At 35.8% G+C, this 16,018-nt stretch overlaps 1 protein-coding gene across 4 annotated transcripts in view; it reads right to left on the bottom strand.

The window, feature by feature from the left end:
- PPHLN1 (periphilin 1) overlaps positions 1–16,018 on the bottom strand; it is a 71,357-nt gene that overhangs the window by 40,989 nt on the left and 14,350 nt on the right. For 3 of the 4 annotated variants that reach the window (XM_074903027.1, XM_074903028.1, XM_074903026.1), the window contains one exon: positions 1,489–1,745. In XM_074903027.1, the coding sequence (XP_074759128.1) occupies positions 1,489–1,745 (257 nt within the window). The remainder of the gene's footprint in view (positions 1–1,488; positions 1,746–16,018) is intronic. The other variant, XM_074903029.1, reaches the window with a different exon arrangement.

Genomic DNA, 16,018 nt, shown 5'->3' on the forward strand with positions numbered 1-16,018 from the left:
AGAACAGTTTACTAGTGCTATTTTCTAGCAAACCAGCAGTTATAAATAAATAGTCCAGTATACAATCCATTTCTTAAAACTGATTTAAAGATAATGGGGAGAGGTGTTTAACCATGCAATTGGAAAAAAAATCCCCAAAAGCCACAGACCTAAATGTAAACTCCTCTCCTGACCAGCATCTCTTCTGGTTTGTGAAGATGTCTGCTTCTACTTCACTACCTCCACAAGTGTTTGAGTAATTCTGCCAATATACTATAAATGGGATAGAAGTCACCTCAAAATTTTAGGAAAACCCTGAAACATTCCAAAATTTTATATGGTTTATCATAACAAATTTTTCCCGTACCTCATAATTATGATCTGCACATCTATAAAACTTCTAAAATTTAGTTGAATATCATATTTTTCTCTTCCTCTCCTATACTTACAGGAATTCATGTTCATTGAGTATTGCTACACAATGTTAGAAGAATTGCAGTAATGAGCTAGAAAGATAATTTGTATTCTACAAGTTGTGAAATGATTCCTCAATATTTAAACAATGTTAACTAAACTCCACAAAGTCTTTTTTGGCAAGAAGTGCTACATGATGGTCTAGTGTGCCACTCTGGAAATGCACAATATGCCTATCAGTGAAAAATAAAAAATCTAATTAATTTTTTTAAAAGCTGCCAAAATCAACAGTACATTTGTTAGGTCACTATAAAGTGTTTGCAGAAAGGGAAATCAAACTGGATTAATTTATATAAGCCATACAAACAGCAGTGGCTAAGATTGTAGTATATTAGAAAAAGCAATTTTGCCTTTTTTTCCCCTCAAATTATTTAAATTGGAAAACATTAAATATTTTCAAAACAAACGATTCATTAGATTCCTGGGGAAGATTAACAGCCAAGATTTTAAAAGGCAGAACATACACGGTATAGACTTAACTGAGATATGTTTCACATTTCTTTGAGGAAAGCAAGATTTGAGAATCTGACGAGGTGAAATTGCTGAAAAACAACCAGCTTCAAAACCCTAATAATACAGTTCTAAGAACATCTTCAGAAAGTAACAAGTAGCAGTATGTACTTGAATTTCTCCTATTTTTTTAATCCCTCTTTTTTTTGGTTGCAGGAAGGAAAGTCTTCATCTGGTATAGATGACAGCAAAGTTTCTTGTAAAGGAATCCAATGAAGCACATAAAGAAGTAACAGAAGCAGTTGATGCTAAAAGGAAAATAACATACAATACTAGAAAAAGCTGTGCAGCTGAAACTCCTACAGTCAGTCTAGAGCTGCTACTGAAACAACACCTACAATCTCCCACGTGAAATACATAAGGGAACAGAGAGTACAGTGAAACAACCAAAGAGCAGACAACACATCAGTGGTAAAAAAAGTCTAGTTTTCTCATTGTAAAAGACAGCGTGTAAAGAGAAAAGGCTTATACAGTGAGTTGCAGTTTTAGCTCACTAACCAGTTCTCATTATTAATCCAGCATTACCTTGCTGAGAAGAAATATTTCTTTTATGTAAAGATGACATACTTCTGCTATGCTGGGACTGGTGGAAAGGATAGGCTTTGCTTCTTTCAGGAGAGTAGCTCCTGCTGCTGACACTAGAGCCAGATCTGCTGTGAGGAGAATCCCTTCGGCTCCCTGGTGATTCCCTGAAGAAAGGAGAGTCCCTCTTATGAGGGGATCGCTCTCTCACATAATGAGAAGGATAGAAACTTTTTCTTCTGAAGCCATCTCTGATGTCCCTTTGAAGATAACAGAAAAATAATAGTTACTTGGTTATTCTTTCAATGTTTGTGGAACAGCATTAGATAATACAGTGACAACATTCCGTGTCTGGTAAATACAAACAGATTGACTGTCTCTGGGAGAACATACTTGAAACCTTCAGCATTGTGAGAGTACTAGGCAATGGATGAAAAACAAGTCAGAAGGTAGAAAAATAATACATGGGGTTTTTTTTTCAGATTTCATTCAACTACTTCATCACTAGAAGCTAATTACTTTCTATTTCTTGATAATACAGCTAAAATATAAGAGAAAGAAACATTCAAGAAATTGGGACTCTCATGTTTTAATTCTTCAGATTCACTCCACACTCCACCTCAAAGTCTTATTTTACAATAGCTAAAAATACATATACAAATATTGCTCACACTATTCGGCTGTTTTTTTCAACTCTATTTTTCTCTTACTCTTATTTTCAAGGGACTATGTCTCTCATTTGAATTCACACACTTTCCTATGGGAAATAACACTGAGGGATTTAAGTTTATATCCAACAAGGACAAAAAGAAAACTGCAGAATATCTATCCTCATGCCAATGTATCCACCCAAGGTCATATCCTGTATGAAGTTTTGTACCTACTAAAAAGTCTGCCTTTCGCAATACACAATATTAATTTTGAATTTTACTGTAGATTGCTACAGACTTGGTATTACATGAAACCCAGGTGATCTGAAACTGTAATCTAGTAAACATCAAAACGTTCTACTAAATTTATATATTGCTACTCCAGACCATACCCCATACGTCCTGGTTACCTGCAAATTATATTATTATGCATATATATGTAAAGGTAAAAAACCCCACTATCAAGGTGAACTTTTCTGAAAGAATCTCAAAGCTAACAAACATGCAAGCAAACACCTACTGAATCTAGACTTGTGACATTTGCCTTGGTCAGAAGACACATTGCCAAGAGAAGCAAGTACTTCCCAGCTCCTCTGCAGCACTGCTAAGTAAAAATAAAGACTTCATAGCATTTATAATAAGCCAGAATGTATCTTATTTCACTGCTTTTCTCTCCCATTTCTCATCATAATCCTATATTTTAAATAAGGGAATGTCTCACAAAGATGAGCAAAGATCTGGTGGTCTCATTTAGCATAACGTAGCTATAGCTAAAGCTAATTTTATGTTGATGGATAAAGGAAAAAAGCCCTCCAGTGTACAATTCCTATAGCATGTTACAGGCCCACATGTCTGACGGGCAATAAAGGACTTCAGTGTGCCAAAGGTGCTTTGGACTACTGAGACTACACAGGTAGCACTACAGTAATACAAACCCTATTACACTGATGTGTTTTATACAGTGCTGATTTACTTTTTGTGTGGAAAGCACATCTGCATGAGTGGTTCTGCTTCAGAGTGCAAACGTCCCATAAACAACACAAAGGTTATTCTGCAACAGAAAAATCATCGTGGCAGAGGCAGAGCCAGCAAAAATACAATCCTTCAGCCTATTTCTCCAATTAAAGATGGAGTAAAGCATCAGGAAAATACAACAAATCTTTATTTTGAAAATTTTCCTGCGAAACTGAAGTATGAATCAACAGCTCTCAGCCAGCCTGGTTTTCAGTAAGACACCAGTGAAACAAAGCCAGGTTTTACAGTTAAAATAACTATTTCACTGTTACCTATAAAAGGCCTGTGGTCTGTTATCTTCTCTTACAGAAAAGCATATTTAAAGGTCTGCATATCAAAACTGATACAAGACAAAGTTTACATAAATTTATATCTAGCACCTGTGCTAAAAATCAATATTCATTTCCTTTCTAAACATCTTTCCTTCTTCTGTTTATTGCAATATCTTCTTCTTCTCCCCAAGCAAGGCAGCAAAAGAAACAATTAAGGAATTGTTAAATAGTACTCTATTTAATAGCCTCTATACAGTAGCCATTGCATAGATACTTACATCAAAGAATGAATCACCCCCAGAATACACAGAAGGATAATCCTCCTGCTTTCTTCAAAGGCCTAAGAGCAATGTTACCCACCTTTGGACACTACTCTTGAGAAAATGTACAGATTAATGGGATTAACAGGAGACTTTCCAGAAGGAAATAACTGAAATTATCAAAGACTGAGAAAGCAAGTTTAATGAAGAAACACTCAAACCTCTGTCTGCTTAAATTTAGCCAAGAAAAAAAAAAAATCTAAAGAAGCCAGGCAAGTTCTCAAACCTATGAGATGTAGCTGAAAATAGGGAACAAATGCTTTATCTACATTACACGTATGAACACTTCATGTAGTAATAGACTTAAAAGTAGATTCAGACTTTAAGAATACCAGGAAGATTAGCTCAACACTGAACTAGTTTGTCAAGTAGCAGGTTTTTTGTTTATTAAAGAACATATTGATCAAATATCTACCAGGAATGAGTTAGGTAGAGCACACTTTTTCTTCAGTTTCCTTCTAAATCTCACTCTTTAAATAATCTTATTTATTTTTAAAGCACAAGCTTTCTGGCAGACCAGTACACCACTTCTATGCCCAAAGCACATTTTTATGAGCAAGTTATTAAGCCCTAGTATACAGAGAAGTTTATTATGGAAATGTTTACAGAGGCCCAGCTATAACACACATATAATAAATGTTTCTAATATTCACATCAGAATTTTAAAAATACCATTGAAACACTTTTAAACAGGAAAACATTTTAGAGCCTCATTCTAAAATAATATTATGCACAAAAAGTAGAATCTCACTTTTGTTTTTAAAATTTTCTTTTCATCGCTCCATGTTAATCCTTAACTGGACCCTATCTCATACTGCACACTCATGCCATTAACATATTAAATCTGTTTTTGACAGCATAGCAACAGCACAGCATTTCTGATGTTTTCTATTAATGTAACAAACTACACTGAACAGAACAAAATAAGCATTGTTTTACTTCTTTTTTTCTTAAATACTTAAGCTAACATACACCTGCAATTAGGTAATGAAGGCCCCAATTCAGCAAAGCAGTTAAGCACATGCTTCAGATTCCAACACATACTGAAAAGGTTTATTGAGCAGGGAGAATATTTAATAGAGATGCAAAATTTTGTGCTCAGCCATAGTTTTAAAACAGAACTACTGCCCTTAATAACAGCTACAGGATTCATCCATTTTATATAGGATCCCTCTTATCTCTAAACTTTGTATTCATAGAATGGTTGGGGTTGGAAGGGACCTTAAAGATCATCTAGTGCCAATGCCCTGCCACGGGCAGGGACACCTTCATCACCTACATCAGGTTGCTCAAAGCCCCATCCAACCTGGCCTTGGAATTCATCTCTCACATGTAATCCCGACAGCATGAGTTCTCTCAGCAGGATTGCAACAGGAAGTATTAGCATTTTTAACCTCCATGAAACTTTACAATTAAATTCTCACTAAAGCTGATAATCTTGGATGAATTCCTGAAATTTTATGAGCAGTCATACCCTGATATACCATCTACCAAAGGCAGCTGAATAAAAGGCACAAACCTGAGAGTTATTCCAGTTAACCATCAGTACCAGTTTCCTGGAGGAAAAAATACAAATACAGAATATGCAAATGTATGGCTTTCCGCATAGCAGGAGACCAAGAGAATACAACAGTGGAGCTTTTCAGTTGCCAAAGGATCAGAGACACCATCATTCTTAAGCTTACCATTACCACACTGAGAACTTCTGGTCTTATCCCTACCTACCATTTTCTGCCCTGCAAAACATTCAGCAGCAACACTGTGGGAAAAAGAGGGCTACAGGAAGGCTTCTAGTTTACAAAAGGGAGCGGTACAGATTAAGCTATGTGAAACAAAGACTAACATGAACTGGTGTGTTGGTTTTATAATTTAAGAGTACATAAAGGCAAAATTCCATCACTTGCCAGATTGAAATGCCTGAAATTGAGTTGTAGTTGGGTACGTGAAATCACATCACACGCAATACAGGAAAAAGTTTTGTTTGTAAAAGAAATCTTAGTTCACCCTCACTGAATTCATGCTACTGACAACTGTGTACAATATTTCATGCTTACTGTTCTCTTGGACTTCTACATCCACATACAGACATCCATCTTTTCAACTAAAACATTAAACTACAATGTGGTCCAGCCATTGAAGACATATCTCATACTTTTGACACCGCATTGAAGAGACTGGCAACTCAACAGCACATTGCTGTGGAGCAGAAACAGTTGGTTCTTCCTCAGGTGAGTGCAGTCTATCACCTAGACAAAAAGTCAACAGAGAAACTGATGTGACCCCTTCCATCTGAGAAAGGTCATTGTTACTGCCAAAGAGGTTAGACATTCCATTTACAGGCTTGGGCTTGATTACTAACCTTGCCTAAAAGTAACTCACACAATTTTATAATAAATTGAGGAAATTGTATCTCCTAAAACACCAGACTTCAGTTCAAAAAGATAAGAGAAAAGATTTGAACCATGCTTCTTAATCCAATATGCTTTTCCTGTCTCATAATAAACAGGGAGGGGGAAGAGGGAAGAAGAGTGAAACAAAAATTAAAAATCCTCTTGCCTTCCTTGTCAGGACACCGCAGGCACTAATAGAGCTATCAACGTGATTCAGATGATGTGGAAAACATTTAATAAAATATACCACACCTCTGATCTCTAAGTTTCTCAAAAAATTTACTGTGTTAAACATTCAAAAAGCAAACATGAAGAATCAAGAGCACCTCTACTTTTAACATCTCCAAAGTAAATGTAGGTGGTGGAAGATTCTTGCTACCATCCTCTCTCCCACAACTCAGTCCCTTTCTTTCCTAAGTATGCAGTACATGTTTGTGCAACTAACCAACAATTTACTTTAGTTCTGCTTTAGAGACCTACTATAATCCCTCATTCAAAGATCTTTATGCTGATTTATCACAAGCTAAAACAATCCAGTGAATTACACCATTGTAGATGCAAGTAATTGAATCCTGTTCCATCGGCTTTCACTTGAACATATGAAATGATGACAGATTTCTTATGACAACTGGTTTTCAACATTTTATGACTAAGCAAGTAACTGCAGTACTTGTAAGTGATATTTAGATTTGCTTTAAATGAAATTAACATAATTAGGTCTAGTCGATGTAATCTTATTAACAGCTTTTCACATGAAGGCAAAAGGAAACACACTGTGCAAAAGCACTAAATGTCAGGAAGAGAAGCATAACTAGACATACCAAATGTACAACAAAACCCCCTAAAAATATATAAATGCTTTGTGATGTTTATGCTGCACATGGTACGGCAGAAGTCATCGTATGCAAACATCAAAACTCAATACTGATGGCACTTGTCCACCTCGTTCAATACGAAAGCCACTAAACTCATCCTCCCCCCACCTCAGGATCATGACAGATCAGGGAATAAAACATAAGACAACTTGAATATTACAGCAACATTAGAGAGAAATGCCTGCTGTGTTCTCTAACTGAATAGTAAAGCTATGCACTTCAACTGAAACTGGAAATCAGATTACACTCCTCTATCCTTAGTAAAGAGTACCCTCTTTTCTACTGTCATTGATAATGTACTTTATCAAACTTGCTGGAAGATAAACCCACACAACAGAAGTATATTTAAACTCAAACTCTCTATTATCTGACACGGAGAAACTATGGTCAAACATACAGATTAAGACAGAGGACCAAGAAAGAAATAAAGACAGAGTCCAGAAAAACACAGATTTAAGTTCCAAAGAATTAAGACCAAACAGTTTTATACAGCTGTATGCAGAATAAAGACAAAATATGTTATACAAATCAAGAGCAAACTGGACAAAATAACTGCATTCAAATGCACATGATCTTGGCTTCTCTTCTTTTTGAAAATGAGGGCTTATGAAATCCCTGCAATTTCTCTACTATAAAAAACAAATCATAGGTCTGAAGTTCCAAAGTACGTATTTGCTTAAAGTGATGGACCAAGCTACAATTTCTATTAACAGCTACAACAGCAGCACAGAATTTCACTAATAAAATATTTACTGTCAGACACTACTATTGAGCCAGACTGTGTACTCTCTACTTTTGGAGCAGCAAACCATCCCAGAACAGTCAAGCAGTTCAGATAATTACGTTGAGGAATAAACTTCTCAATATAGTAGCAGCTGAATCAGTTCCTAAGCAGCCTTAATTCAAAATGGAAATTATTCAAATATTGTACCTTAATATGCAAGTTTAAAATTGGAAGGAAAACACAAAGCAAGATATGGTATCTTCAGAAGCATTTTTTTTCTGATACCATAACAGACCAGAGAAACTGGCCACCATTATTGCTACTAGAGAAAGTTCCAATGGGACAGACCTTCCTAAACAGGTGCTTGCACATTTACTGTCATTCTGCCTCAGGCACTAAGACCAAACACATGGGAACAGAACTTAAAAAATCTTCCCTGTAGTAGCAAAGAGTGTGGGGTTGATGGGGTGACGGATGAAAACATTACCAAGTACTACCCAAAGCAAGCATCAGTAGATGATGCAGACAGTAATGGACTATGAAACACAACTAAAGAGCTCTATAGAAATTTAAAAATAATTTTATTGTTTAAAGATCTTTTTAATCAATGTGGGAAATGACACAAGACTGCAGAAAAAAAATACATGCTGTTTGCAGTCATGCAACTTTATATTGCCAAACTTCTAAATAAAAGGGGGGAGGGCGGTGTTGAGGGGTAGGTTGGGTTTTGTTGTTTGGAGGTTTTCTTGGGGGGTTGGTTTCGTTATTTACTTCAGGTCAGTGCTTGCCAAGCAATTCAGTGTAGGCAAAGATTTGTCTAATAATATACACACTAAGCACCTGAAAAAAAAGGAAATACTTCCACACCATATTTTTAGGGGCATAAGTGAATTTTACGTTTAGCAAGCTATTATTCTTTCTCCCAAAGGCTATCTTTAAAATACTTAAACAGAAGAACACTGAAACTATGAAATATCTGCTAAAGGAACTCTTAAAGCTTTTCATTGGTACACCACAGAATGCCGTTAGTTCATTGATACTTAAGAGAAAGCAACAAGTAGTGCACTGTAGTAGTATACATTGATTTGATCAACTCTTGTGGTCGACTTTCTAATGCTATTAATAAAAAGCTGCAAAAGGAAAAAACAAGTTATGGAACAGGTTTGGGAGCAGTAACACCTTATGTCAATAATACTGATACACAATACCCTTATTATATTTAGTTTTCTTCTCTTTCCAAATCCCTTAATGAGATCTATAAATCAGAAAAACAGACTATGTTTCTCTATATCAGAAAAATGCTCCACAATTCACTGCATTTTTATTCTCAAAGTGAAATTTGAAGCAATCAGGTCTAATCAGTTTTCATGTGCTTACGCCCCAAAAGTTTGTAATACTGGTAGACCTCTGCATAGCAATTTTAAATAAAAGTTAGCAAACTACCTCTGCTTTTGAATTTCTCAATATATAATACATTATATGTATATGAAGAAAACTTTTATTGTACATAATGTATTTTTTCTTTAATTCTCATTCCTTCCTATCAAGTATGTAGTTTTTCAAAATCAGCCCAAAGCTGACAGACATTCCCTCTTATAAATCATCCAGCCACGTAGCGCTTTTGTTTTTTGCCAGTTTGTTTTTTTCCTTTCACTCTGATAACAGTTTACAATCACTACAACATACATTAAAATCTCTTGCCTTTTTTTTTTTTTTTTAGGCCATTCCCTAGGTATTAGAAATAGCACTTATTTGAACATATTTAACAAGCCAGGCTATTTGGGTAATTTCCTTATTAAAAATCCTTTTGAAACTACTGTATATCTTCAGTTATTTCAGTGATTTAATAACAGTTAACTTCAGAGTGCACCTCCATGACAAATCATACTGATTTAAAGTGGTGCTGTTACAATCCTAATCTTCTCAGCCCTCCTTGAATCCATAGTCCCACTCCATGACTAAAGTGGCATTGTATTTTCTCTCAGACAACCAAACTGGTAGATAATTATTTAACTGGTTGTGGTGGGTTAGCATGCAGGACCAGCTCATTGAAGTGTACAAACACCTGAAACACTACTAGGGAGAGAATGGCACCAGCTTAGATAGGTTTAAACTGCTGTAGAAGTAGATTTTTGCTGTAGAAAGCTCAGTTTCCTTACTGCATTTATGACTTTTATTTATTTATATCTAAAATAGGTCCCTTGAAAGAATTTTAGAGTAAAGTTAGCATCAGTAAGACTCAATTAAGTTAGCATCAGTAAAACTCAATTAAGTAATACTTTTTTTTCCCCTAAAAATAGACATACACATCTAAGCAACACAACTCTCCTCAACTGAAATTTACAGCACGTGTCATTTTGTCAGTTAAGGGGGTGGGGGGGGGGAAGCAACTTGCATTCATGTTAAGAAACAACATCTAAGCAAAGCTCACCCTAGTATTCCCACCCTCTCTCAATGGGAATTAAATTCCCTGAGATTTTTAGTATACTCAAAAATATAACAAACAATTCCCTGGAACCTAACAGAGGAAGAATTTATCTTCCCAAGGGAAATTATGTACAAGTCCTCTGTAACAATACACCCTATCCTGAGAAAGCCATGATGACATTCATAATCCAATTCATTGGCTGGTTGTTATGATGATTTAGTTAGATGCCCATCTTAACAGTAGTTGTCTGGACTCAAAGGGAGGCTCCCTTCTCTTTCCCTCCCCACTATCTCTCAGTACTTCACTGTTTTTCAACATATTTGTTAGGAAGGCTTTCCAGAATAATCAAGTGCTATCCATGGGAGTTTGCCTCATTATTTCCCAATACAGCATTAGCTTGCTAGTTTGATACCATCTACCACCTGATTATAATGCTAGCTGTAAACCAGATGAGCTTGCTTTTTAAGTCTTCTTTAAAGTGAGATGTTAGTAGAGGTACATAATCTTATCTTTAGGCATGTCGCCCTATCATACACTGTAAACAGAAGACCTCCATACAGTTTATAAGCATTATGTAAATATAATTTATAAGAATAACTATTTTCCCAAAATGTGACTTAAGTTTCAAGCCACAAATTAGGTTACTACAGATTTAACAGAGTTTGCACACACTACTGAATGTTTCCTTACATGTATATAATATACTAACAACTGTAGTAAACAGTTTTCATGCAATAACCACTGTTAAAAAAATATAATGATGACACCAATTTCATATGACAACTTACAGCCTTACAGAAATTGCAGTGGGAAAGTACACACAAGAAGCCATAGATCCTTAAAACATAATATAGATTTGTATCAAAAGCAAGTTAAATAAACACATGATAGCAGTTGAGAACCACCATGATTAAAACTTCTAGGTTTTCTGTTGCCAAATTTGGTGTTTACTGTAATAGTCAAATAAATATTTACAAGTCAATTTACTACCTGGCTGTTCTTTATTCAACAATAATTGCACAAATACAGGCTGGGCGATGAGTGGATTGAGAGTAGGCCTGTGAAGAAGGACTTCGGGGTAGTAGCGGATGGAAAACTGACTATGAGCCAGCAATGTGTGCTCACAGCCCAGAAAACCAACCATATTCTGGGGCTGCATCAAGTATGGCCAGCACGTTGAGGGAGGTGATTCTCCCCTCTACTTCACTCTTGTGAGACCCCACCTGGAGTACTGTGTCCAGGTCTGGGACCCCCAACATAAGGACATGGACCTGCCTGAGTGGGTCCGGTGGAGGCCATGAAGATGATCAGGGGGCTGGAGCAGCTCCCCTGTGAGGACAGGCTGAGAGAATTAGGGTTGTTCAGCCTAAAGAGAAGACTCCAGGGAAACCTTACAGCGGCCATCCAGTACTTAAAGGCAGCCAACAGGAAAGATGGGGAAGGACTCTTTATCAGGGAGGGTGGTGACAGGACGAGGGGTAACAGTTTCAAACTGAAAGAGGGTAGATTTAGATTAGATAGAAGGAAGAAATTCTTTCATGTGAGGGTGGTGAGACACTGGAGCAGGTTGCCCAGAGAAGCTGTGGCTGCCCCCTCCCTGGCAGTGTTCAAGGCCAAGTTGGACGGGGCTTTGAGCAACCTGGTCTAGTGGAAGGTGTCCCTGCCCATGGCAGGGGGGTTGGAACTAGATCATCTTTCAGGTCCCTTTCAACCCAAATTATACTATGATTCTATGAATAAGTCAGGCTGTGTTTTTAAGAATATCAGTATGTTCTTTGAGAAGATTATAACAACCTGTCTTTAGTCCAAAGAATACTTTGTCAATCCTTTTGAGTCACAACATAAAGACCATATTTAAATATAACTGAAACATTTCAAAAGGACCAAAGTATAAGAAATACCATACACACAGCATGAGACTGAAATTACCTATTTGTAGTTACACTTTTCAAAAACAAGCTTACCCAGTTTTCTCTTATGGCTCTCAGCAGAGGTAAAAAACAAGATTTAGAACCATTCTATGTTTCATATAAAGGGTAAGCTCTAGTGCATGAGGCTGTGTATTTACAAGCTGAGCAGGAAAAAAAAAAAAGGTAGTGGAAAGTTCTTCTAATTTGACAACTTCCATATATGAGAAACTTTGATTAGAAAAACACATCTTCCAAGACATCATTGCAAAATGAAACAGAACAGCAGGACCCCTTTGTTACCAACAACAGTCAAAGGAATCCTACACCAGTTAGGAGGGAAAAAAAAAAAAAAACCAACAAACAAACAAACAAAAAAAAATCACAGCTCGGACTCCTGTGGGAGTTCCCGGGTCCTGGCTGAACAGCAGAAATACTGGCACTGACCTCAGAAGCTCATCAGGAGAAATGGTTAAGAGAAAAAGAAAAAATGTGATCAATACAGCATACATTATGACTTTAAAGTTTAAATTCCTTCTCCTCAAACTGAGATGGAAATTGCCTAAGTAATTAAATCAGAATTCTGAAACATTCTCTAAAAGGAACAAAATTATCAGTAGGAAATTTTTGAAAGCAAACATGTCTTTTAGAACTGGAATGAGAAATTCTGCAAAGAAACAGAAGAAAATAGGCCTTCCATAACAATCATGGTCAACAGTTATGCAAATAAAAATATTTAAAAATTAAAAGCAATCACTCAATAGCTGCAACTAGCTGCCAGTAAAAGCAACATTCACCTTATAGAATAACCCCACAGTTAGCTGACACATGAAAAAAATCCAGTTAAAAATAAGAGGAATTTTTACCAACTCCCCATATTTTTACACTGTAAAGTAAGGAAAAAAAATTCTACAGTTTAAACCCTGTCCACCAGTCTCTCCTTTTCTCCCCATTCTCTCAAGCGACAAATATTTTGAAAGTGGAGTGACAGTAGCCTTGCTTCAAATTACATTTCTAGTATAATTCTAGATACAAACAAAGCAGGTCCCATCAAAATAAGTAACATCAGAAACTCAGTCTGACCTAATATTCTTAGTAAGAAAACAGCTAGCATTCACATACATCGTTTCAAATCTCTGGGTTCTAAGTTAAATAGAGAAAATAGGTTTGTCACAGCAACAAAATCAGACTTGTCTGAATTTAAGCTTTTCACTTTCAGTTGTATTAGCCTACAGTAGCAGACAGTCCCAAACTGTTACATACATACTAACTATACGTAGCTTTCAGTACCAGGCAGTTTTAAAATGTTAAGCGATATCTACATGAGAAGATTCAAGTTCTTAAAAATCTCTGGTCCGAAGGAATCCAAAGCATTAGTAATACAATTAGACCTATATAATTTTGGCCAAGTAACAAAAAAATCAAATTATAAAACATAAATCTCATTTCACACACAAATTGGTTGTGCCAAGCACAAGAGCTAAAGAGGCAGTGGAGCAGAAAACAGCCCTCAAAGAAAATGTTACAACTACTGAATCACTAACACTGCTGCATAAAACATGAAGTGTAATACAAAGTCATTACATGTTACGTGTAAACCAGAACCTACTTTTGAGTTATCTACTACCTATTATCTTCTTCAAAAAAAGTCTAACTCCCCCCTCCAACCCCCCAAAATATCATAAGCCAAGGTAAACTAATTTAGCTAGCAACCTAATACAATGGGTCTTCTGAACTAAAGATTTCACAGACAAGTCCTTGCCTGGAGTTGTAGACAGGTATAACAAATCTACCACAATGACCTATTATAAGGAAACTGTAACTTTGTATATGAATAAACAAGTTGCTCTAGTAGTTTGTGTGAATACTTAAGAGGTTCAATGTTCTGGCAGAGATTTTATTTATTTATTAAAAGAAAAAGGCATGTGTTAATGAATATGATCAGAACTCTACTTATCAATCTCTGTGAAAAACAAGACCATTTTCTTTGGGCAACAGCCATATTTATTTCCCTCCACACATGTTTTTTAACGAAGAATGAGGTTCTTGTATGGTGTCCCTTAAGACCTGCCAAATATTGCAACAGAACAGCAGACTTATGAACATTTTAGCACCATCCCATAAATCCCTTTGGCTAAAGTTTCTCTTCTAATAAGCAAGACAAAGATCAGTTTACATTACAAGAAAGTTTAAATCCAAGGTGTAAAGACCTCCCACAATATAATACACTGTTTTAAATGAGTATAAAATATTTAAATAGGTTCACTGTTTCATTCATTAAAGCTTACATATGGGGGAGGGGAGAAACAAGCCACCCCCTGTAATTTAAAGGTGATTGAACAGTGATAATGTAAAGATAACCTGCCTTGGCCTATGACACATCTGAACTCCCAATATTAAATACTGCTTTACTGAGAGAAGAGTCAGTGACCCTTAACTTCTATCTGGACACTCTCTCATCAATAGTTTCAGTTTAAAATAACCATTCTTGCCAAAGAATGATTTTCTTCTTAATGTACAATCTTCAGACCATTCCTCTAGAACATCCTGTCCTCGGGTACCGCACCTGCAAGGGGTGAATCACCAAATGGAACAGTACTTCAAGCAGAGATCAGAAAGCCACAACTGCTGGGCTCTTACCCTCGACTTTGCTACCAATTTTCTCCATGACCTTCAGTAAACAAAATCTCCCTGTGAACGTTTATGCATCTACAAAAATTGGAGTATATTATGCTTTACCCCTCTAAAGTAGTAACTAAGTTTAATGTTCAGAAAACCACATAAAATTTTCAGAAGAAAGGTAAGGTATCATTGAGTTAAAAGATTCCCAAAACAAAATACAGAACTTAGTTGTTCACAGATGCTAATTGTTTAAAATTAAGTTTCAATGTTTGGTCATTTTAATTTCATTTCTAGCACCAAAATTACCTTCTTAATATTTTTATTTACTACAAAATATTTTCAGTGCACTCCAGATAAGTAGATCTGTTTTATATATGCAGATATAAATATACTAATATTTTATATTATACTATAATATAAAACCAGATATAAGTTTTATATACTAAATGCATTAGTATTAAAGACTAGACTAAGATTACTTCCTAATTTCACACAGGACATGGAAAAAAAATCCCCACAGCCAATAAACAAAAGAATACATGTAGTAGCAGCAAGTTTCCTTCATTAACAAATGAAAATGTATTCATATCTACAGCTTGAGAGAAGATACTCAAAATGTCCTATGTGAGCCACTTCTCAGGAGTCTATATTATATGAACCAACATTATTATTGATGCAGAGTACTTTGTCTACAAATATGGTAATCCTTATTTTACAAAAATCCGGACCTTGGATAATTTTAAGGATCAAATTTAATGCATGTATAGCTGGGATTTACAAGTGTGTCATTTTGTAATTTCTCTTTGAAGATGAGCCTTACCCATCTTAAGTTGCCAAGTTTTGCATATTTCACATCTTATGAACTCAGTCTGGCCAGGAAAAAAAAAAAAAAAAAAAAAAAAAAAAGAATGAAGTAATGCTCTGTGCACTCAAAAGGATTAAAATTTGGTATGACTAAAGTGAACAGCAGCTAACAATCTTCTAAAGCATTTCACATTGAAAAGTTCATCTGACTACAAAAATGAACTTGTATGCAAAATCCATTGCTATAAGGGCCCATAGAAAAGTAATGTAAAATTTCAGTTCAACATGTAACAGCATAGCTCTCTGCAATTTCTCAAAAAGTCCGACATGCATAAAATGAGCGCTTTGAATAAATGAGTTTGATATATCACTAAAGACAAGTAGTAACACAGCCCCAGAAGTGATCAACATCAGTAAAAGATAAATGTACAATGTAGAAGTCGTGTTATTTGATCTCTACTCTTCTCAGTTCCCAAGTTTCACAATTCTCATAGCATCAGTGACCAAGACATTAAAATTACCATCAT

Source organism: Athene noctua, chromosome 3 (genome assembly GCF_965140245.1).
Source record: "Athene noctua chromosome 3, bAthNoc1.hap1.1, whole genome shotgun sequence".
NCBI lineage: Eukaryota > Metazoa > Chordata > Aves > Strigiformes > Strigidae > Athene > Athene noctua.